Source organism: Onychomys torridus, chromosome 4 (genome assembly GCF_903995425.1).
Source record: "Onychomys torridus chromosome 4, mOncTor1.1, whole genome shotgun sequence".
Taxonomy (NCBI): domain Eukaryota; kingdom Metazoa; phylum Chordata; class Mammalia; order Rodentia; family Cricetidae; genus Onychomys; species Onychomys torridus.
The window spans coordinates 7,500,624-7,524,019 of record NC_050446.1 but is presented as its reverse complement, the minus strand read 5'-3'; the positions used below and the strand labels follow the sequence as shown (position 1 = coordinate 7,524,019).

Sequence of the window (23,396 nt, the reverse complement as noted above, 5' to 3'; positions counted from 1 at the left end):
GCCAGAGTAGGTTGAAGAAGGTGGTTGTGATGGTTAATTTAAATCAGCTTGACAGAGCCTAGGATTGCCATTGAGAGAGTCTCAGTGCGGGGTTACCCAGATCCTGTTGGCTATGGGCATGTCTCTTGGGAGTTGCCCCATGTTTACTGATGTGGAAAAAGCTAGCCAGAGAATGCACGGCACTGTTCCCTGGGTCCTGACTTGTATACAGTTAGAGAAAGAGAGCTGGACATAGGTGTACGTGAGTGAATTCATTTCTTCCTCTGCTGGGAGCGTCACCAGCTGCTTCTAGTTCCTGTCATCTTGGCCTCCTCTCGATGGCTGACTGTCACCTGGAACTGCGGGCCTAATAAAAGCCCTTTCTCCTCTATGCTACCTTTGTTAGGGTAACTTGTCACAGTAGAAGAAATAAAACTAGACCAGTGGGAATCTGCAGGGGTGCCTCTGACCCTCTGGGCCTCAGTTTCCCTATCAGTACAGGGAGTACAGGGCTCAAGGACTTCACTCCACAGAGAGCAGCATGGTGCATGGCGTGGTTTCCCGAGGTGGCCGCCTCCAGCTGAGTCACCTGCAGCCAGCCCAGGCTGGTACCTACACTTGTGTGGCTGAGAACGCCCAGGCTGAGGCCCGCAAAGACTTCGTGGTGTCTGTACTAGGTATATCTTGCCCCACCCCCCCCCCCTCCTGTTTGCCATATCCCAGCAGCCCCTGCTGCCGCCAGGACCTCACCATAGCTCCTGTTGCAGTGCCTCCCCAGATCCAGAACTCAGGTGTGGCACAAGAACACAATGTGTTAGAGAGACAGGAGATACGGCTGGACTGTGAAGCTGGAGGACAGCCACCACCAGACATAGCCTGGCTGAAGGATGGTGGCCCATTGGACCAGCACGTGGGGCCTCACCTCCGGTAAGGCCAGGGGATGCCAACTGAGGCATCAGAGCTGCCAACCTGTGTGTGCCTGCCCTCAGTGACTCCTCCCCACGCAGGTTCTACCTGGATGGCAGCACCCTGGTGCTGAAGGGCCTGAGAGCAGCAGACTCGGGTGCCTACACCTGTGTGGCCCGCAACCCAGCCGGGGAGGATGCCAGGCTGCACACCGTGAATGTACTGGGTGAGGAACTGAGGCTGAGGAGAGGCAGGGTGCCCCAGTACCCCGGAGCCTCTGTGGGGACACCTCCATGGGGATGAGCAGGGAAAGTCAGGATCCTCCACTCAAGACCGGGTGATGTCTACTCGGCATGCTCCCTGGGCCTTAGGGCCATGTTATCAGATAAGAATCACAAGCTTCCCAGCCCAAGGCTCAGCAGGGTGTCTGGACAGGGGGCCATGAAAAGAATGGGTGAATCTGGGCCCCAGAAAGTGGACTTCATCTCTCAGGTGGTGGCCAAGACTCCAAGTACCTGACTGCAATGGCCGGCGGTGGAGAAGCTCAGGGCTGGGTGCTGCCCTCCCTCCAAACCCCTCAACGCTTTTTTATCTGACACCCCAGTTCCTCCCACCATTGAGCAACGAGTGGATGACACAGGGACCGTGGTGAGCAGGACTGGAGAGCTGGTGACCATGATGTGCCCTGTCCGGGGATCCCCACCCATCCATGTGAGCTGGCTCAAGGACGGCCTGCCCCTTCCTCTCACTCAGCGCACCCTTCTCCACAGCTCTGGTCGCACCCTTAGGTAGGTGAGCGGTCCTGCCTCTGGTCCCCCCACCCCATGGCAGTCGCTGACACACTCACCAGGCAACTCAGGCTCCAGATCCTTCCATGTGGATATTAAAATACAAATAGTACAGACCCAGACAGGTTTATGGTGCCTGGGGAGACCAAGAAGACCCCACCACCCAGTGGAACCCCAGAAATAGAAGAGGCCTTATCCTATGGCCTAGTGGAGAAGGCATAGCCCAAGAGCACACCTGAGGGTGTTGACTTGGCCTGGCAAGATGGAAAGCAGGGAGGGCTTCCTAGAAGAGGCCTGAGCAAAGCAGTGGGTTCTAGACACCAGCAAACAAGAGAGTCTTGCAGCTACAGGAACCAGGTAGAGGGGATAGGAGGTCCCACACCACGGGCTCTGGAGATAATTAAAGCCTGTCAAGGAGATGGGTGGTGACAGCAGAGGACACATGATCAGCTGCTCAGTCTCTTGAGGTAACATTGGTGCTAAGTTGGAAGAAGGTGGAGCCAGGCCTGGGTTCCATGGGGAACAGCATCCAGAGGGAAGAACAAGGCCAAGGGCCCCCACAGTGACTGTAGGGCAGGAAGATGACAGGAACATACTCTGGGTGGGGCCTTGGAGGCTGCTAGCATTAGAGGGTTCTCTCCTTCCGTCTTTCCGTGGGTTCTGGGAATCACTCAGATCACCAGGGATGCATGGCAAAAACCTTCACGCACTGAGTCACCTTGTCAGCCCGGAAAGGGAAGTTTGTAAAGGCAAATGAAGATTACCCAGATACTTGAAACCACAGTCCTAGCCACAAGTTACTAACGAGAGTGGCCCCTGCCTGGAGCTGCACAGCCCACTGGGCAGGTGTACCCACGGAGCATTTCTCACACGTGCTCACAGGGCTGCTGGCCTTGGTGACAGCCACGTTGGGCAGTCATGCACAAGAGACCTCCCTTAACTGCCTGCTTCGGGCTTGACCAAAGGGGTTCTGTTTTGAATCTGACTACCCTGACACTGAGGTTCCCAGGCAGCTGGGAGAGATACACTATCTACGCAGAGCTTGGGGAAATAGACTTTCAGGGACTGTCAGCACATGGAAGATTCTGGAAACCAGCTGGATGCAACTATCCACCACACATGTGCACCATGTTCTGGCTGCTTGGGCTAGGGCAAGTCCTTTGGACTTGGCAGGAGTAGGGGATGTGGGAAGCCTCTGTCCTGGAGAGGAGAGTGACCTGGCTTTGGCATCAAGATCCTCTCTGGTCCATAGCAAGAGCAGCCCAGGAGAAGCTGGGGATCAGGAGAAAGGGGGCTGAGTGTGGGACCAGTAGCTGGGCACAATCCAGGTGGCTCCTGAGGACAAAGTGTGATTGTCTATGGGAAGGATGTCTGTCCCCACAGAGGTACTGTGAGCTTCCAGAATTGGGGAGGCAGATGTGGCCGAGGCACTAAGGACTGGAGAAGACGGCGGAGGGAGGCTCAGGGAAGGGCAATGTGATGCTTTGCCCTGGGAGCACTAGGAGACCAGGAAAGCGACAGAACAGGGCTAGAAGGTCCCCATTTCAGAGTTAGCCTTTGAGAGATGAGATAGGAAAAGGAAGGGGAGGGGCTGGAGGGATGGCTCAGTGGTTAAGAGCACCGGCTGCTCTTCCAGAGGACCCAGGTTCAATTCCCAGCACCCACATGGCAGCTCACAACTGTCTGTAACTCCAAGATCTGACACACGCACAGAGAAACGTGCAAGCAAAAACACTAATGCACACACACACACACAAATTTAAACCAAAGACTAGGAAGGATAGTCTGTCACTCAACCTCTTTCCCTTTTTCCCCTACCCCCGCCACCTTCTCCCACTTTGGGGAGGGTGTTCAGGATTTCTCAGGTGCAGCTGGCAGATTCAGGCATCTTCACCTGTGTGGCTGCAAGCCCAGCTGGTGTGGCTGACAGGAACTTCACTGTGCTGGTACTCGGTATGGGGCAGGGTGATGTAGGCAGTGACTGATGAAGATAAAATCCCCATCCCCTGCTCATCAGGGTGTGTCTGGATGGAGCCATGGGCATTCTAATCTAATTTCTTCTATTGTCCATTCATTTATTCCCCAAGTAGTAAGCTGGCACTCCAGTGTGCCAAGCATTGATGGGCATAATTTATGGTAGTGAGCAGTGGCTCTGGGCCCCAGCTCCATCAGGCATAGGAGGGGATGCTGTGGGGAGGGGTACTCACCTAGCATGGGAGTTCTAAAGGGCTTATCCATGAGGCCCATGGCCTCAGTGTATATAGATCCAGGACGAGGGTCACCTGCTGTGGATTAAAATGGACCCTGCCCCCACTTTTGTCCCCCTCAGTACCCCCCATCCTGGAACCAGTAGAATTTCAGAATGATGTGATGGCTGTCCAAGGCTCTGAAGTGATCCTTCCGTGTGAGGCCCAGGGAAGCCCCCTGCCCCTTGTGTCGTGGATGAAAGATGGGGAGCCCTTGTTGCCCCAGAGCCTTGAGCAGGGGCCTGGCCTGAAGCTGGAAGCTGTGAGAATTGGTGACTCGGGGATCTACTCCTGCACAGCAGCCAGCGAGGCAGGGGAGGCCAGGAGGAGCTTCCGGCTGACAGTGATGGGTGGGTGCCCCGTCCTCAGCAGCTTCGGTGGCTGACAGAAAGGGGGTAAGGGACGGTGAGTCCCCTGGAGACTTGGGGTCACCCCTGAGTGAGGCTCCAGAGAGAAGCCTCACTGGCCCTGCCTACCAAGCTACTGTGGCTTACAAGTACAGTCCTCTTCAGCTCGATTCCAACGTTTTTTTCACAACCAAACCTTGGCGTCAAAGCAAAATCTAGAGCCACCAGCATCTAGGGACCCAGCCTCAAGACAGCACAAGAGCGGGCAATGCTGGGCCATGTTAGAGACATTCTGTCTCTTCCCCGTGTACTGAGTCCTTGCTGGTGTCAAAGTACAAATAATTGGCCTGGGGACGTGGCCTTGTGGTTTCTATGTTTAAGTGACCACCCAGCACCCCTCCCTTATAATCAGATGTTTCTTAGCCCCTCAGCAGTGCACTGCTGGGTGGTGAGGGAGGGGAGAAATGTCTGACCCAAGGTGGACATCTTGTAGATCCCCCCCACATTGAGGAATCTGGCCAGATGTCAGAGCTGTCACTGACACCTGGTGCCCACCTGGAACTTCTGTGTGAGGCCCGAGGCATCCCACCACCCAACATCACTTGGCATAAAGACGGGCAGGCCCTGAGGAGAGTAGAGAATGACAGCCAAGCTGGCCGCGTGCTCCACGTGAGGAACGTGCAGGTATTGGCACCTGCCCGCTAGGGGTAGCAAGAGGGTTGGCCACATGGGGCCAGAAGCAGCTGATCTCCTTGCTGTGTTTCCAGGTGACCAATGCTGGGCTGTACACCTGCCTGGCGGAGAGCCCTGCAGGTGAAGTCGAGAAGAGCTTCCGGGTCAGGGTTCAAGGTAGGGGCCACACAGACAGGGAAGGGGAGAGTGCAATGGGCCCTGCAGGGGTGGGTCCATCTTTTGTATTCTCTCACCCCCCAGCCCCTCCAAATGTTGTTGGGCCCCGGGGTCCCCGCTCTGTGGTTGGCTTGGCTCCGGGGCAGCTGATCCTGGAGTGCTCAGTGGAAGCAGAGCCAGCGCCTGATATTGAGTGGCATCGGGATGGCATCCTGCTTCAGGTGGGCCCCTTCTCCTCCAGCCCTGAGGCCTCTGAAGGGTGCTGAGGGCACATCTTCTGACCTGATGATTATTGTCACTCCATGTCATGTCTGGGCGCTGCAGCAAGACCAGGATTCATACCTGGTGTTCTTTCCATGGTACCTCCAGGTTACACTGAGGGCTTTGTGACCCAAGTCTATGGCAAGTTGTCTGTGCCCATCCTTCCCAAGGGCCCAGTTTGTAGGTGTGGACTATGGGGTTATGGGTCTTTGGGTAGGAGTTTCAATGGCAGTGCTCAGTCCTTCCAAGTTCCTGGGGCTGCTCTTGCTGCAGATCTGCTGCTACCCCAAGATGGAGCAGAGACCATTGCTGTCAAGCTCATAGGTGCCTCAGACCTCCTGGCCCGGTGCTTATTTGGGCCAAGACTGGTTTGATCCACAGGGAACCAGCAAGCAGAAGCTAAGGGAGGGATTGTGGTACAGACCTGCAGATGGGGCTCTGAGGGGGCTAGACCCTTGATTGTATCTCCAATAAGATCTTCCCTCTGCCCCATGGTGTTCCCAGCAAGAGGACACCAACCCAGGACTCTCTTCTGCATCCATGAGACCAAGGTCAGGGGTCATACCAAGTGCCAATAAAGATGCCTCTTCCTCTACCCTGGGGGGTTCTGCAGGCAGATGCCCATACTCAGTTCCCAGAGCAGGGCAGATTCCTCAAGCTGCAGGCGCTGAGCACGGCGGATGGTGGGGACTACAGCTGTACAGCCCGCAACACCGCAGGCAGCACCAGCATGGCTTTCCGTGTGGAGATCCACAGTGAGTGTCCCCCTCCCTCCCCACCATCTCCTCAGAGCCACAGGCTCCCAGCCCTGCCCTCTGCCCCTCCCCAGCGGCACCCACCATCCAGCCAGGACCGAATGCTGTGAACATCTCCGTGAACCACACGGCCCTGCTGCCCTGCCAGGCCCACGGTGTGCCCATGCCTCTCATGAGCTGGCGGAAGGATGGGATCCCTCTGGATCCTGGGAGCCCCAGGTGGGAGCCAGAAGGGGAGGGCTTCAGGAGGATCTTGAGTTTAGGGTCCTCTTTGCCAGTCACAAAAAGATACTATTGGGCAGTTGAAGCAGAAAAGTACCTTTACATGGATGTGGGTAGCTCTCAGATCACAAGGACAGGCACACCATTGACTTTGTTAATCTGTTTCTCTCTTAATATGGTGTCCTCTCCTCCACTCTCTCTTTCTCCTTGCCCACTCTCTCTCTCTCTCCCCACCCCAAATTTACAGCTTTCCCAGCTCACGTAGCTCTTGAAGCAGGCAAGTCCTTCTGTAATTATCAAACCCAAATTCCCAAGACACACAATGCCATTGGCCCAGGCTGTGTGATGGACCATCCCCTATCCAATCCACTGTGACTAAGGGTGGGATTACGTAGTACTGCCAGGCCAATGGGGCCATTCCCAAAATAGTGAGGATGCTCCCACCTGGATAAGCCCCTCTTGATCTCTCTGAAGCCAGGTAGTAGGTGGTAGCCTTATGTTGGTCTCTCGTTTGCAGGACTGAGTTTTAATCCTTTTGTAGGGAGAGCCGGGGGCAGAAGGGAGCATCTTGCTGGAGACGCAGTCAGGGGTCTATCCCCTCTCAGTGCCCATCTGCCTATCTACATGGCAACCCCTCTTTCTGTTCCAGGCTAGAGTTTCTCCCTGAGGGCTCACTGCGTATCCATCCAGTCCTGGCACAGGATGCTGGACACTACCTCTGCCTGGCATCCAACTCTGCTGGCTCTGACCGGCAAGGCCTAGACCTCAGAGTCTTTGGTAGGTGAACAGGGAAAGGCATTCTTCCTGCCTTCTGCATCCATTCCCGCCAGGAGCTAGTCCTGCTACTTCTGAGTTGTTCCAGATGTCAGAGTCCAAAAGCAATGGTCCTCAAGAGGTTTTAGGCATGAAGCCCAGGAGTGAAAGGTTTACCCAATGTACCCAGAGGACACATGTGTCATACACCCTTCCTTAAGTACATGACAAAGCACAAGATCAAAGTCAGGGAATTGGGGCCTGTGGTCAAGCCTCCCATGGCAGTTTACCACCTTACAGACCTCAGGCAGGGCTGATGGAAAGAAGCTGGCAGCCTTCTTCAAGGATGGGGGTGTCAGAAAGGCACTAAGTTCAGGGTCTCAAAAGGCCCAAACAATCCAGCATAAAGGCCTGTTGTCCTCTCTGGAGAGCCCCTCACCAGCTGCATGGGATGGATTGAGTGTGGCAGTGAGTGTTCCAAGCCTGAGCTCCTACTCTGGGCACAGTCTCAGAAAGCCCCCACGCCCCCATCCCATGCTTGCCTTTTAATAGTCTACCTCTCCCCAGAGCCCCCGACCATCGCCCCTGGACCCTCCAACCTGACCCTGACTGCTCACAGCCCGGCCTCACTGCCCTGTGAAGCCAGCGGTTCTCCCAAGCCCCTGGTGAGCTGGTGGAAGGATGGGAAGAAGCTGGACTTCCACCCACAGCAAAGCACCTACCGGTAATGAACCGTCCATCTATGGGGGAGAGATGGGCGGTCAGGGGGCCCCATCATACAGAGTGTGGCAGGGTCAGTGAGGAGGGTCCCAGACCTCGGGGTGCTGGGGGAATTCTGACATTGAGGCAGATAGGATCACCTGGCCAGAGATGAGGTGCTTGAACACATGGCCCCCACCGAAAAACATGTGTGACTTATTCAGCACATCGAAAACAAGACATGGGTACTGGTGGGGGCTCAATGGCAGGCCATTTGCTTGGCACGCATGAAGCCTGTGGCTGTTTCTGAGAGCCACGTCTCACATGCAGCCAAGGGTCAGTGACCATCAGACGTGTCTGTCATGTGTCTCATCACTTCTGGTTGGAGATCAATTGTCATAATCTGAATCATTGTCCCAAACATGCAGGAGGCAGAGAAACAGGGTGGGACAAAGTGATTCACGAGCCCAATAGCTGAGACATTGTAAGAGTAGAAAGTTCTAGGAGATACTTCTTTTTCTTTTTTAATGTGCATGATGTTCGTCTCTGTTGAGTATATGAACCCCATGTGTGTGCAGTAGCCCAGGAGGTCTCATGGATCTCAGATCCCCTGTAGCTGGAGTTATAGGCAGTTGTCAGTCACCTGACATGGGTGATGAGAACAGAATTTGAGTCCCCTGGAAGAGGGGTGCTCTTAACCTCTGAGCCATCTCTCCAGCCCCCAGAAGATAATTCAAGAGTCATGTCTAGGGGCAGATGCAGGGTAAGCCTGGGTCAGGGAGACCAATGGCTCACCCAGGCACTCCAGCCATCCATTTGTCCATCCCAGGATCCTGCCCTCCAATGCCCTGCTCCTCACAGCTCCCAGCCCTCAGGATTCAGCCCAGTTTGAATGTGTGGTGAGCAATGAGTTGGGCGAGTCCCGCAGGCACTACCAGGTGACCGTCCACGGTGAGTCCTGGCAGGGGTGGGAAATGTGGGAGCTCTCTTGCCAGCAGGGACTTGTGCCTGTTCACCCCAAGACTTCTGTGCATCTTGGGATGCCTCCTTCAGGAAGTTTTACTGGTTCTTACTTCCCACTACTTTGATGTAACTTGGTTGTGGCACAGTTCCTGAGAATCCCCTAACCTAGAAGAATCTAAGCCCAAATCTGACCATGTCCTCACCCAGGTTTAAATTGCTCCTTTCTCCGCTGCCTGGGCTCTTGAGACAGACTAAAGTTTCAGCTAGACCCGCAGGGTCCTGTGTGGTCCAGCCCACTGATGCCCCCGGGTTCAGCTTGCCCCATGGCTTGCTCTGGGACCAGCTACACTGGTCCTTACCTCAGGACCTGTGCACACACTGTTCCCTCTGCCAGGGTCATGCTTCCTTCACCCAGCCAACACCTGCTTTTCCTCCAGATTTCAATCAGGTGTCACCTTCTCCAGAGTCGCCAGGCCAACATCCCTCCACGAAGCCATTCATGTACCTCTGTGCCCTGAACTGTGTGCTGAGTATACCAGCATGACTTTGCCATGCCCACAGCTTCAGCTCCTGTTGTCACTCATGCCACCTCGTGGCTGAGCCTCCCTTTATGACAGTCCTGTCCCTGTGGTCCCATGGGCACCTGTCCCCTCTGCACCTCAGCAGTGACTTATCCTGTGTTTCAGTACCTCCCACCATTGCGGATGACCAGACAGATTTCACAGTGACCAGGATGGCCCCTGTGGTCCTCACATGCCACAGAACAGGGTCACCAGCCCCAATTGTGTCCTGGAGCAAAGCAGGCACCCAGCTGGGAGCAAGAGGCAGTGGCTATCGAGTCTTGCCCTCTGGTAAGTAGGGTGAGCAGCAGAGAAGCCTCGGGTTGGGGGCTGCTGCAAGGAAGGTGTGGAAGAGCCCTGGGCAGCAACGACTTTGCTGTGTGGCCTGAGGGAGGACCTTTGCCCTCTCTGAGCCTCAGTACCACTTCGAGTGCATTGTACTGCTGTCTGAGGCCCATCAGAGGAACTCCAGGATCCTGGGGAAATCAGTGTTTTCTGGCAGAAGGTGGAAAAACCCCTGGGAGTGTTGGAAAAGCTGGTCTCACCCAAGGGTGCCAGCCTTCATTTTAAAATCATGCTCTTGACCTTTTGGTGTTTGAGGGTTTCTATCTTTGATGGCGTTTGGAGAACAGGGGTGGTGATTTGTAAAATGCCATGGCTGTGCTAAGAATATGGCTCACTTGGTAGACCACTCTCCTAGCATGAGCAAAGACTTGGGTTCTATCCCCTAAGCCACACAAAGCTGGCTTGGTGGTCCACATCTGTAATTCTAGTACTTGAGAGGTAGAGGCAGGAAGATCAGAACTTCAAAGTTATCCTTAGCTATATCCTTAGCTATAGAGTAGGTTCAAGGCCAGCCTGGGCTACATGAAACCAGGTCTCAAAAAAAAAAAAAAATGCAGCCTTTAATCCTGGAACTCTGAAGGCAGAGGCAGGCAGATCTCTGTGAATTAGAGGCTGGTTGGGTCTACAAATCAAGTTCCAGGACAGCCAGAGAAACCCTGTCTCAAAAAACAAAAACTAAAACAAACAAACAAAAAAATGTGTTTACTTGTCAAAATGATTAGGGTAATTTCCCCCTTGAGTGCTCTTGTTAGTTAGTTAGGAAACCCTGTTCTTAAGACCACTGGGCAGGGCAGCCCCCAATTTTCAGACTCTCTAAGTGCAATGGACCCATCCTTCCAACCTGGAGTTACAGGCCAGTGACCTTGCTCCCCTCCCCCACCCAGCAAGCCCCAGGTAACATCCCCAAAACATTTTGCAGTCAGGCTGAGCTGAGGTTATAAGAAGGAAGATGAGGAGAATGAGGGAGTCCCAGAGGCTTCTGGGAGGAGCACATGGAGAAAGCCAGGGGTTCCCAGCAAGGAACAACTGACCCTAGGCTCCCACAGCTGCAGCCCATCTAGTCTGATTGTCATCGTGCACATTGAGAAACTGAGGCCCAGAGATAGAAGGAAGCTGTCACAGTCACACCCATGGGCAGGAAAGGCAGTTTGAAAGTGTGTTGACAACAGCCCTGCCCCCTCCATTGTAGCAGGGTCCTTGCTGTTATTCCCTTTGGGGGAAGGGGCCAAGTAGGCGCAGAGTTAATGACACAGACTCGGGGAGAATGTCAAAACAACAAGCTCAGTTTATTCAGGTAGAGGCAAGCCTTATATACTCTCCACCCCTTCCTGGGGGGAGGTCTGATGAATATGCATCTGCTGATGAGACATGGCTGTCTCTCATTGGTCCAGGTCATTTCCAGATTATGTTTCAGCTGCTGTTGCTAAGGCCCTTAGGCAGACCCAGGTTGGCTCTCAGAAAGTATCCTTTTTACTTGGCTGGGCCTCAAGCCTGCTAGGGATGAGTCATCCCACACTCCATCCCTAGAGATTCCTGTCCCCATGCTTGACTCCCCCTACAGGTGCTCTGGAGATTGAGCAGGCCCTTCCCATCCATGCTGGCCGATACACCTGCACAGCTCGCAACTCTGTTGGGGTGGCCCGCAAGCACATGGTTCTCACAGTACAAGGTAAGTCCCCCAGCTGGGCCACCTGAGGCCCCTGGGTAAAGGGAGTAGGTGAGGAACTGGAGGTAGGTGGGGCTGGGCATATAGAAGATGCCTCAGCCTCTGATGCCCACCCCATACCAGCCTACCTGATATTAATTCCTAGTTTGGAATCTTTGGGAGAAAATAGGTTCCCTGAAGCCTTGTTACTGGTCTGAGGCTTCAGAGCCTCCATTCCTTTAGAAGTCCCTCCTCTTTGCTATACATCCTGGTTGAAGGGACTCCTGTGGAGGAACCTCTGTCTTCTGTGCTTGCAGCCTCCCCTGTGGTGAAGCCACTACCCAGCGTGGTGCAGGTTGTGGCATCGGAGGAGGTGAAGCTGCCCTGTGAGGCCTCTGGCATCCCCCAGCCAATGATCATCTGGCAGAAGGAGGGGCTCAGCATCCCTGAAGGTGAGACCTCACAGTGGCCACTGGAGGTATAAGGTGGTCCTCCCTCCTGCCCAGGATACCCCACCCTCCCCCTGGGAGAGGGCCCAAGACTCACACAGTCCCACCGTCTGCTCTGGCAACCCCCTCCTGCCCTCCTTCTGAGGTCCTATCTGAGCACCCAGTTGGGAGTATCCTGTCTGTTCCATCACTCTGTGACACCAACAAATCAGACAGATCATCTCAAGTCACATCTGGCCCCTCTAGGCCAGTGGTTTCCAATCTTCCTAATGCTGTAACCCCTTAATACAGTAGTTCCTCATGTTGTGGTAACTCCCAACCAAAAATTTATTTCATTGCTACTTCATAACTATAATTTTGCTAGTTATGAATTGTAATGTAAATATCTTATATTCAGGATATCTGACATGTGACCCCCCCAATGGGTCCCAACCCACAGGTTGAGAACCACTGCTTTAGGCAACCCCCAGATATTATCCTTAATTTTATCCTTTCTCATCCAGGACCACGTGTACAGGTCCTCACCAGTGGCCAGCTGTGGATCGTGAACACCAGACCAGAAGATGCTGGGAACTACTTCTGCATTGCCCAGAACAGTGTGGGCAGTGCCATGGCAAAGACCAGGCTGGTGGTGCAAGGTGGGCCCAAAGGGACCTGCAGGAGAGGTGGTTACCCGGGGCTTTGAGGTGCTCTATCTCCTCACTGTCTATTCTAGCCCCCACTGACACATCTCTACCTCTTCCCTGCCCAGCATTGCTGAAGTTACTAGGGAGAAGCCTCACTTTCCTCTTGGCCACAGTCTGGCTCCGGGCAGACATCCTCACCCTCTGCCTCCTCCAGCCCCTCCTGGGGCTAGCCTGGCCTTCCTTCTTCTGTTGTAACTTGGTGGCAGTAGCTATTGGGCCTGACCAGAAGCTTCTACGTGGCTCTCCCTTAGCTTGAGCCTTACGGTCTGCCAATGTCTGCTCATCACACAGAGAACATTTAGTGGGGCTCAGGGTCCTGTGGTTGTTGACAGGACGTCCGGATAGCCATGGCTCTGGAGCTGTGGTCAGGCTTTGCCATGAATCCAGAGTAGCTCCTGGCTCCCTACCCCTCCAAGCCTGCTTGCCCAGAGTGGAGGCATGTCCCCAGATGAATGTCACCAAGCACACCTTCCTGTGACCTTCACTCTATCCCTGGCACAGTCCCTGTGGGAGCAAAGTGTACAAGCTTTGCTGCACATGGTCTCTGAGGCTGTCACACACAGGGAGCCTGTGCTAATGGGGACCTACATGATCTCTGCCCAACCACAGTGCTTTAAGTCATTGTATGTGTGTGCATACACAAGTGTGTACACACCTGGGCACACAGGTGCAATAGGGTCACCCTGACATGACATCAACAAACAGAATTCCTCTATCATTCTGACCACAGGCAATGACCTGCGGCTGGGCAGTTGGTAGAAGCTGATAGAGGCTGTGGGGACCACAAAGGGCAGTGTCACAGAGCAGCCCACCCTACCACAGCTTACCCCAGCCCCAAATGGGCATCCATCTCCCCACAGTCCCGCCTGTGATTGAGAATGGCCTCCCAGATTTGTCCACCACTGAGGGCTCCCAAGCCCTCCTGCCCTGCACAGCCAAGGGCAGCCCTGAGCCAGCCATCACCTGGGAAAAGGATGGCCAACTAGTGTCTGGAGCTGATGGCAAATTCACCCTGCAGCCTTCTGGGGAGCTCCTGGTCAAAAACTCTGAGGTGAGTGTGACCCTCGGATGGCAGAGAGCTGTGGAGTACCACCTGTTTGCCAAGATTATTCCTGAGCCCTGTTAGGCCCTTTAGCCCCTGGGAACCTGGGAGGGCAATGATGGCATCCCACCCAAAAATAAACCAAGGCTCAGAGTGCAACTGGATATTCAAGATCACTTCTGTCAATGGTCAGAGCCCAGGTTTGAAACTGGACCTCTACCATCACTTCCCAGGGAAGCATAGTGACAACTTTGTGTCTACAAAGTACATCAGTTGTTTTCAACCAACCTCGACAACATCACAAGTCCTCCAAGTTCAGGAGGAGGTGCTGAACCAGAGCTATGGGGGTACCAGCACCCTTGATTATCAGTAGTCCAAAAGGAGCTGCATGTTTAGTGGTGCGGCAGCTGTATGGTGATATCCAAGCTTCGAGGGTTCTCAGGCCCCAGACCCTGCCCCCACAGTAGTGAGGAGCACACTAGCCCTGTCCCAGTGCCCTGGAGAACACCTCCCCTCACAGCCTCACTGGGTTTTCTCCATAAAGGCCCCCGATGTAGGAGCCACTCCTGGGTGTTTGAAACATGGATAAGCTGGCATGGGTCAGTTTGAGCACAAGGTCCAGCCACTCAATTCAGGAAACAGGACTGGGTCCCATGGCTCTGGTCACCACATGGTCAGAGGCTCAGGGAAGTTGGCTTATTGCTGATTATAGGATCTGGGGAAAACACTCTACTTCTCTGGCTTGGATGTCCCATTGGAGCCTGGGGAGAATGGTCTCCAAGGGGGTTCTGGCCCAGGCTAGGTGCAGAGACAGTCTTCATCCTGAACCCCTCTGCCCGCAGAGCCAGGATGCAGGCACATACATCTGTACTGCAGAGAATGCTGTGGGCCGTGCCCGCCGCCGTGTGCATCTCACTATTCTGACGCTACCTGTCCTCACCACCTTGCCTGGGGACCGCAGCCTGCGCCTTGGGGACAGACTATGGCTCCGCTGTGCAGCCCGGGGAAGCCCAACACCCCGCATTGGCTGGACCATCAATGACCAGCCTGTGACAGGTTTGGGTCTCCTGGAGTCAGGGGTGATGAGAGCTGGGACCTGGGAGGTGGAACAGGGTAGAAGCCAGTCCTTCAGGCTCTGGATGTCCAGGCTATACAGGAAACAGAGAGGTCTGCCTGTGAGTGCACATCCTGAGCCGTATGTCAGAGCTGGCAACAGGCCATCTGAACAGAAAACTCAGCCCCAGAGACCTCAGGTCAGGAGGGCTACCCGTGTTCTGGCCCTGAGATGCTACTCTGCAGGTGTAACTGTTCTCCCCTCTGAGACCCAGGGGGACACAGGGTTTCAGAGTATACCGTAGGAACTTGACAAATGCCTGCTTCTCTAGTGACTTGCTGAGTACCCTCCCCTGAAAATGGCCTTTTCTACTGTGGAGTGTATCCCTCATCCCAAGTCTAAGACCAGGCCTGCTGAGCACCCTGTGCAGCTACAGAGAGGCTTTGCTGGGCCCCACCCTTTTCAAGGGAGTTTCGGCAGATGTCCTAGCTACTTCTGTGACACAGAGAAAAGCAGGGGTACCAAGGACAAGATGACTCAACACAGAAATACATGTGACATCCCAAATAAATTCCTTTCCTGTCCTGGAGACCATGTCTGGCCCATAGCAAGGAAAGGCAGTCTGTTCTCAGCATACACAGAAATAGCTAGATATAATGCTGTGAGTCTGCAATTCCCAGCACTGAGAAGGCAGAGACAGGCATATCTCAGGACCTCACTGGACAGCCAGTCTAGTCCAATGGTTTTCAACCTGTGGGTCATGACCATTTTATAGGCGTCATATATCTGATATCCTGCATATTCAATATTTACATTACAATTCACAACAGTAGCAAATTACAGTTTTGAAGTAGCAACAAAAGTAATTTTATGGTTGGAGTCGCCACAACACAGGAATGGTGTTAAAGGGTCACAGCATTAGGAAGGTTGAGAACCACTGGGCTAGCCAAGCAGAAAGTTCACAGGCTGGCCTGGAGCTCCTGAATCTACTGCCTTCATTCCCAAACACCAGGATTACAGGCCTGCAATTCTTTGCCTGGCTCTTCAGGTTAATAGCCCAAAGGCCTACCCTATTGTCACCTGGAAATTATGAAACAGGCAAATTCTTGTCATTCAGCTTTCTATGGGCCCCATGTTGGGCACCAAAATGTAGTTGTTTGGTTTTTACTCTTTATTCCTTTACTCTTTTGGGGGCCCACCACCCAGCTCCAAATAAATCACACAGAGACTGATTATTACTTATAAATGGCCGGCCTTACCTTGGCTTGTTTCCTGTCAGCTTTTCTTAGCTTTAAATTATCCCATCTATCTTCTGCCTCAGGGCTCATTACCTTTTCTTACTTCTGTAAATCTTACTTTTGCTCTTATTCTATGGCGGCTGGGTGGCTGGGTGGCTGGCTCCTGGCTTCCTCCTCTCCTTGTTCTCTTGCTATTTCTTCCTTCTCTCCTAAATTTCTCCTTCTATTTATTCTCTCTACCTGCCAGCCCTGTCTATCCTTTCTCCTGCCTCACTATTGGCCATTCAGCTCTTTATTAGACCATCAGGTGTTTTATACAGGCACAGTAACACAGCTTCACAGAGTTAAACAAATGCAGCATAAAAGAATGCAACCTGGGGGTTGGGGATTTAGCTCAGTGGTAGAGCACTTGCCTAGCAAGCAAAAGGCCCTGGGTTCGATCCTCAGCTCTGGAAGAAAAAAAAAAAAAAAACTCAACACATTTTTGCATCATTAAACAAATGTTCCACAGCACAAACAAATGTAACACATCTCAAAATAATATTCTACAACAAATTCTCTGGCCACATCCTCTTTGGATGTGGCATCCACAAAAAGATCTAACCCAGTCAGCCTGCTGCCCATGGAGAAGGGACCTTCCCATCTATTTCTGCATTCCTGTTGAGCACCTTCTGGATACACAGGCCTCAGCAAAGTGTCCTTATCCCTGGACTGAATCATGGACATCTCTTTTTCCACCACAGAGGGGGTGTCTGAACAGGATGGGGGCAGCACACTGCAGCGGGCAGCCGTTGCCAGAGAGGACAGCGGGATGTATGTGTGCTGGGCCGAGAACAGCGTTGGCCGCGTGCAGGCTGCCAGCTTCATCCATGTGAAGGGTAAGATGTGAGCCCATGCCATCTTTCCCCGTAGACCTCCTGTAACCCATTTCCTGCTGCTTAAGAGGCAAGCTTCCTGCCCTCTAACTATTGACTCTTCAACCTCTGTGTGTCCGGACCCCCTGGGGAACTTCATAAACTGCAGGGACCCAGGTTCTACTGTGGACTCTGTAAACTCATGGGGGGTGGTGTGTGCAGAAAACGGTGTATTTTACACTCCCTCCTCTGACAGTCCCCACTTGTAGCTGGACAGTAGTGGGAGGGGGCATCGGGGCCAAGCTGTGCCAGCCTGCTACTGTTATCCCTTTGGCACAGGTAGTCCGTAGAGACACTGGGATTTTTGCTCAGCTTTGGGTAGGCCTTGTTGGAGGCCATGTAACTCAGGGCACTGGGAGTGTCTGACTTTGGGTAGATTCAATCTCAGGAGCCCAGGAATTGCGGAAACCAGCGCGGACTAGCCAGCAGTGCTTGGGGAGTAGCATGAACCCCTTGGCTTCTGTGTCCAACAGTGTCGCCGCACTCCTGCAGTATGAGCTGCAGCCGGGGTAAGCCATCCAGCCCATGTTGGTTCTTACAGAGGCTCCAGTCCTACAAGGGGAAGCCTTCTCCTACCTGGTAGAACCTGTAGGGGGCAGCATCCAGCTAGACTGTGTGGTTCGTGGAGACCCAACTCCAGATATCCGATGGACCAAAGACAGCCTTCCACTGCCCATCAGCGGCCTCTACCTCCAGCTACAGAATGGCTCCCTGACCATCCTCAGGACCAAGGCAAGGCGGGGCCCAGTCCTGTGCTTTTTACCACTGTTTGGGGCCTCTTTAGGTTAGCACTACCCTCTATAGTCTACACAGCACTTCCCTGCTTCCTCTCTAGTTATCGCCCCACCCCAGCTCCCTGTGCCTTGCCGTCATCCATGGTTATTTCTACCTCATAGGCTAACGGTGGGAAATGATCTGTAGAGAGAGCGTATGCCAGATATTTAAGAGTGGCCTGTGAGAAAAGTCACCTTAATATTGTTTTTAATATGAGTAGGCTGGGGGGTGGTAATAGGTGACTGTAACTCTCCTGTATAAATGGGGACACTGGATATCAGGGCCACAGTGCATGCAGGAGGCTGACTCTGCTCACGTCTCTACTGCCTGTTCCCTATGGTCAGCTCCCTCCCAGCTTTCATCTGCACCCCATGTTCCAGCAGCTAGTGACAGTGAAACTCACCAGTCATCCTGGCATGACGTCACTGTAGGCTTTGAACCTGCTCACTTGGGAACCACGCAGATAGTGATTAAAAATAGGCCTAGTCCAACAGCAGCTGCAGTGACAGCCAGTGCCTGAGCGAGAACGCGTGTCATGAGGTTTAACAGCCGTGACAGTCCCAGGGACACCTAGGACCATTCTAGGGACATTTGCATCAGTCCTGGGGACAGCTGCATCAGTCCTGGGGACAGCTGCATCAGTCCTGGGAACACCTCAGTCCTGGGGAACACCTGCATCAGTCCTGGGGAATACCTGCATCAGTCCCGGGGACAGCTGCATCAGTCCTGGGGAACACCTGCATCAGTCCTGGGGACAGCTGCATCAGTCCTGGGGAATACTTGCATCAGTCCTGGGGACAGCTGCATCAGTCCTGGGGAATACCTGCATCAGTCCTGGGAACACCTGCATCAGTCCTGGGGAACACCTGTATCAGTCCCTGGGGACAGCTGCATCAGTCCTGGGGACAGCTGCATCAGTCCTAGTAGCTCTTATTCTTTTAGAGACTGGGAAACTGGGTCTCCAGAGACATGGTAATGTGGTAGCAATGGGACTCCACCCATGTGGAGCTGGCCTCCAGACCTCCACCTCAGCTCCACATCATGCAGGCCCCCAGACACTACCTCCTGGGCACAGATGGACTCCCATGCTGCCCTGGATCCCTCCCCTCAGAAGTGCAAATGGAGCCAGGAATGATCTCAAAAAACAAACCAAAAGCAATAGAAAGTTAGGGTGTTTGTTGTGGTGCTGTTTTTTAAATAGTCCTTTTGGTTTGGTTTTTATTTTGGTTTTGGTTTGTTTGGGGGTGGTATTTTGTTGTTGGTTTTGTTTTGTTGTGAGACAGGGTCTCACAAAGTAGCCTGAGCTGGCCTGGAACTCACAGAGATCCGCCTGCCTCTGCCTCCCGAATGCTGGGATTACAGGCATGCGCCACCACCGCCACCTGGCCATGCTCTGCTTTTAAATATAAAATAAAAATTCTAGCAGCAACAGCACACAGGAAAAAGTATGAAGGGCTCACTGGGTCCCCACAGTCTTGATGGACATGACATCCTGTGAGCAGTGTCCTTAGCCACTGAGTTAGTGGGCTGGAGACTCTATGTGCTTCCCATTCCAGTACAAGCATCCTGAGAAGGCTCGGGCTGGGGAGATGGCTCCATCAGCAGAGTGTTAGTCAGGACTCATGAAGACAGGAGTTCGATCCCTGGAACCTACATTTCAAAAGCTGGGCTTGGTAGCTCAAATCATCCAAGTCCTGGGCAAGCACACAGGCTGAGCCTTTGTCTCACTGGCCAGCCAAGCTTCAAATACTCGAGTTCCAGGCCAGCGAGAACAAGGCAGATAGAGAGGAGCTGAGTAATGACAGGAAAAGTTGACCTCTGACCTCCACATATGTGCATGTGGGCATGCTTGCATGTGTACATGTGCGCGCAGACACACACACACACACACACACACTAAACAGTAAATATATAAATAATTTTTAAGTGTGCTTGATGGTATTAGCAAACACATTCCCAGGGCATCCAAATCCCAACAGTGCATGGCCAGGCAATAGTAGCTCCCGTAAACTTCTGGAAGAATCAGACTCGGGCTTTCCCTAGCACAAGACTGCCCGGGGCAACAAGCCCTAGCATCCCTCACCACCCGGTTCTGAGTGCAGAGGGTCTGGATTCTCCGCATAGCAGATGAAAGGCCTCGGGCGCCCTTGCTGCTTCCAGGATTCCTGTTTCCTTGTCCACCACCCACCCTACACACCCCTCCCAGCTAGATGAGTCTCAGCATAGTCACTGTTTGTGCCTGACCTGAGCACCTGTCCCTCCACCCCCCTTGCCACCTGCAGATGGACGACGCAGGACGGTACCAGTGCCTGGCCACCAACGAGATGGGCGCCGTGAAGAAAGTGGTGACCCTGGTGCTGCAGAGTGAGTTTCTGTCCCTAGCGGGTCTGGAGAGCAGGTGGCATGGGCACTCGGGGTCAGCTGTGACTGGGTATGGTTAGTTATGCGGAAGGTGTCACTGAAGCCCTGTAAAACATCTCCCAAATGTAGGGCGCAACTCAGGGTCGGGCTGGAAAAATGTTGCTGTTTTTTTCTTTTGTTTTTGTTTTTTTTTGTTTTTTTTTTTTGGGGGGGGTGTTTGTTTGTTTGTTTGTTTTTGAGCTGAGGATCGAACCCAGGCCCTTGTGCTTGCTAGGCAAGCGCTCTACCACTGAGCTAAATCCCCAACCCTGCTGTTGTTTTTATTGTTGTTGTTTCTATTCAATATTCAAAACTGCCTTTGAGGTTAAAGTGATAACTCTTGCATTGGACGCACAGCTCAGGGTTTTTACAGTGCTATCTGAGCCTCAGGGAAACCTGTGAAGGAGTCTTGGGAGTTTTACAGAAAGTATTTTGTGTGTGTTGGAGGGGTGTATGGGGGGTGCTCACCAGTGCATGAACATGTGGAGGCCGGAGGTTGATGTCGCCAGTCTCCTGTCTTGCTCTCCAACTCACTATTGTGAGACAGGTCTCCCAGTGAACCAGGAGCTCACTGTTTAGCTTGACTGGCCGAGTAGGCCCCAGATCCTTCTGCTTCTGCCTTCCCAGCCCTGGGTTAGGAACGTGCCCTGCCTGGCTTTCAGTCAAATTCAGGTTGCCATGTTCATGCAGCAGCAGCACTTTATCTGCTGAGCCATTTCCCTGCCCTCCAGAAAATACTGTGTTGAAGATGAACCCGCATATGAAGTACAGCATCCGACCTGATATCTAGCACAATGAGAGTCCACAAAGGGAACCCACCTACCAATACCAGCTCCCAGCACCCCAAGCAACCCTAGTCATTCTCCCTTAGCCCACTAATTGCTGCCCTGAGTTTTTATAACAAAAGACCCCCAGCTCTGCTGAGCTACAATTCACATTGAGTGAGTGTGGCAACACACATCCATAATCTCAACCCTTAGGAGGCTGAGGCAGGAGGATTACTGAGAGTTCATAGGCAGCCTGGACTACATAGTGAGTTTTGAGCCTGCCAAGCCTACACTGTGAGACTCTAATCTGAAGAAGAAAATTTTAAAAGATGGGGTGTGGGTGAGGATAGACCAGAGAGATGGCTCAGTGGCAAAGAACGCTGCTCTTCCAGAAGGCTAGAGTTCAGTTCTCAGTACCCATGTCAGAAAGCTCACAACTTCCTTTAACTCCAGCTCCAGGGGTACCCAGCACCCTCTTCTGGCTTCTGTGGGTACTTACACTCATGTGCACATACTCACACAGATACACACAGACACATAATTTAAAATAAATCTTTTAAAAAGAAAAAAAAAGGTATTTATCAGAGTAGTTGTTGATAAAATCATGGAGTTGTGTAAGCATAACCATGCCTGGCAGATTTCTATCATCAGGAACTTCCTGGGACCCTTCAGTCTCTCCTGCTCCCAGGCCAGCCCCAGGCCTGATAGTGACCTGCTTCCTGTTTCCCTAGATGACCCTCTTCTGGGCTTTCACACAAATGGGACCCCAGATAGCCTTCTCGGTTCTGGCTCCTTTGAGCTGTAAATTCTCTTTCTCCCTGTCTATGGCCTGTCTGTGACTTTTCTGGACAAAGCCTTTAAAGAAAGGCTAAAATGTAACATTTAAGGAAGTCCATACTTAACTGATTTTGTACTTTTGGGATGGTATATTTAGTGTTATATCTTTTTTTTAAGTCCTTGGGGCTGGAGAAATGATGCCATCAGTCAAGTGCTTAGCCTGCAAATGCGATGCCCCAAGTTCAGTCCCCAGGACTCACATTTAAAAAGTCCGGGGTGGGGCTGGTGAGATGACTCAGTGGCCCAGCCTAACCACCTATATTCAGTCTGTAGAATCAGCACAGCACAAGCTGAGAACTGACTCCCACCAGTTGGCTTCTGGCCTCCACACACACACTGGCAGACCTAAGAGTGGAGGAATAAATACATGTAAAAACAGAATGTTAAAGCTCTGTGTGATGGCACACATCTCAGTACTGGGCAGTGGCAGGAAGTAGATCCCCAGGGCTCGGCTGGGCCACCAGTCCGACCTAACTAACTGATGAGCTCCAACAAAGAAACCCCGTCTCAGTAAACAAGGTGGACAGCCCCTCAGGTTGACCTCTGACCTCACTGTGCAGGTGCACACATGCAAGAACACACATACATGTCTACAATTTTCATAGCTGTGGTTCTTTTTTGTTTTGTTTTGTGGGGTTTTTTTCCCCAAAACAGGGTTTCTCTGTGTAGTTTTGGTGCCTGTCCTGGATCTCGCTCTGTAGACCAGGCTGGCTTTGCCTCCCGAGTGCTGGGATTAAAGGTGTGTGCCGCTGCTGCCTGGCTATAGCTGTGGTTCTTACATGGGGTATATGATCTAAGCTCATTTTTAAGTGAAATAAGGGTCCAGTCTTTCCTTTCTTTTTCATCTAGAATCCAGCTGTTCCTGTAGACCCCGTTTCCCTCAGGACACAGCACAGCACACTTCAGAGCAGGCCACTACACTTGTTTTGCTAAACTGATCACTAAATATTTTCTTATTTTGCCTAAAATTGCTTAATTTGGGAATTTTTGTTGCTAGTTCATAGAAGAAGTACAGATGATTTGATTGGGGGGGGGCACAAGATCTTGAACTCACAATCCTCCTGCCTCCACCTCAGAGTGCAAAGGTTACAGGCATGCCCCACCACAATTTATTCAGTTTTAGGAATTGAACTCAGGACTTCATGCATGCTAAGCAAGCCCTCTACCAACTGAGCAACATCCCATCCCCAACTCACCACCACCATCACCATCATCATCATCACCACCATCACCACACACACACACACACACACACACACACACACACACACACACGCACACACGCATGCACACGCACGCACGCACATGCACATACGCACACGCACGCACACACACACACGCACGCACACATGCACACACACGCGCACACACACACGCACACACACACGCACACGCGCACACACACACACACACACACACACACACACACACACACACACACGCACGGAAATCCAAGGATAGCTTTGGGTAGATGGTTCTCTCTCCACCCTCTTTGTGTGATGCTGTAAGCGCCAGGCTGACTGGCTGCACGCTGATCTCCCACGGGAGTGCTGGCGCTCCAGAGCAGCTTTCACAGGGCTTCTGAGGCTCTGCTCTCGGATAGGCAGGCCTACATGGCAAGTACTTTGACCTGCCGCCTCACCTTGTCAGCCCACCCTGGGTTTTTTATATCTTGGTCTTATGCCCTGTGGCTTCACTAGCTTGGTTTTTAATTCTGGTGAATTTCATATGGTTGCCCACATGTGTCATGTATAAACAGTCTGCTTCTTCCTTTCTTGTCTACACTTTGGTTTCTTTGCCCTGCTTGTGGCACTGATCAGTCACCCTAGAGAACCACCCTTCCTCACCAGCCCTACCTGACTGTCTCTCTCTGTTGGATGTGAGGACAGCTGTCTGTCCCACTGAGGGGTCCCTTTA

General features: G+C 52.7%; 1 protein-coding gene across 1 annotated transcript in view; it reads left to right on the top strand.

Annotated features, from left to right (window-relative positions):
* Hmcn2 (hemicentin 2) overlaps positions 1–23,396 on the top strand; it is a 153,141-nt gene that overhangs the window by 107,142 nt on the left and 22,603 nt on the right. The window contains exons 63-85 of the mRNA XM_036185910.1: positions 513–656; positions 747–906; positions 987–1,111; positions 1,490–1,673; positions 3,529–3,626; positions 4,003–4,269; positions 4,760–4,950; positions 5,034–5,115; positions 5,200–5,336; positions 5,990–6,131; positions 6,206–6,350; positions 7,003–7,130; positions 7,674–7,830; positions 8,635–8,756; positions 9,455–9,619; positions 11,235–11,342; positions 11,636–11,770; positions 12,271–12,405; positions 13,314–13,504; positions 14,338–14,551; positions 16,531–16,665; positions 17,243–17,433; positions 19,758–19,839. Of these exons, the coding sequence (XP_036041803.1) occupies positions 513–656; positions 747–906; positions 987–1,111; positions 1,490–1,673; positions 3,529–3,626; positions 4,003–4,269; positions 4,760–4,950; positions 5,034–5,115; positions 5,200–5,336; positions 5,990–6,131; positions 6,206–6,350; positions 7,003–7,130; positions 7,674–7,830; positions 8,635–8,756; positions 9,455–9,619; positions 11,235–11,342; positions 11,636–11,770; positions 12,271–12,405; positions 13,314–13,504; positions 14,338–14,551; positions 16,531–16,665; positions 17,243–17,433; positions 19,758–19,839 (3,438 nt within the window). The remainder of the gene's footprint in view (positions 1–512; positions 657–746; positions 907–986; positions 1,112–1,489; positions 1,674–3,528; positions 3,627–4,002; positions 4,270–4,759; positions 4,951–5,033; positions 5,116–5,199; positions 5,337–5,989; positions 6,132–6,205; positions 6,351–7,002; positions 7,131–7,673; positions 7,831–8,634; positions 8,757–9,454; positions 9,620–11,234; positions 11,343–11,635; positions 11,771–12,270; positions 12,406–13,313; positions 13,505–14,337; positions 14,552–16,530; positions 16,666–17,242; positions 17,434–19,757; positions 19,840–23,396) is intronic.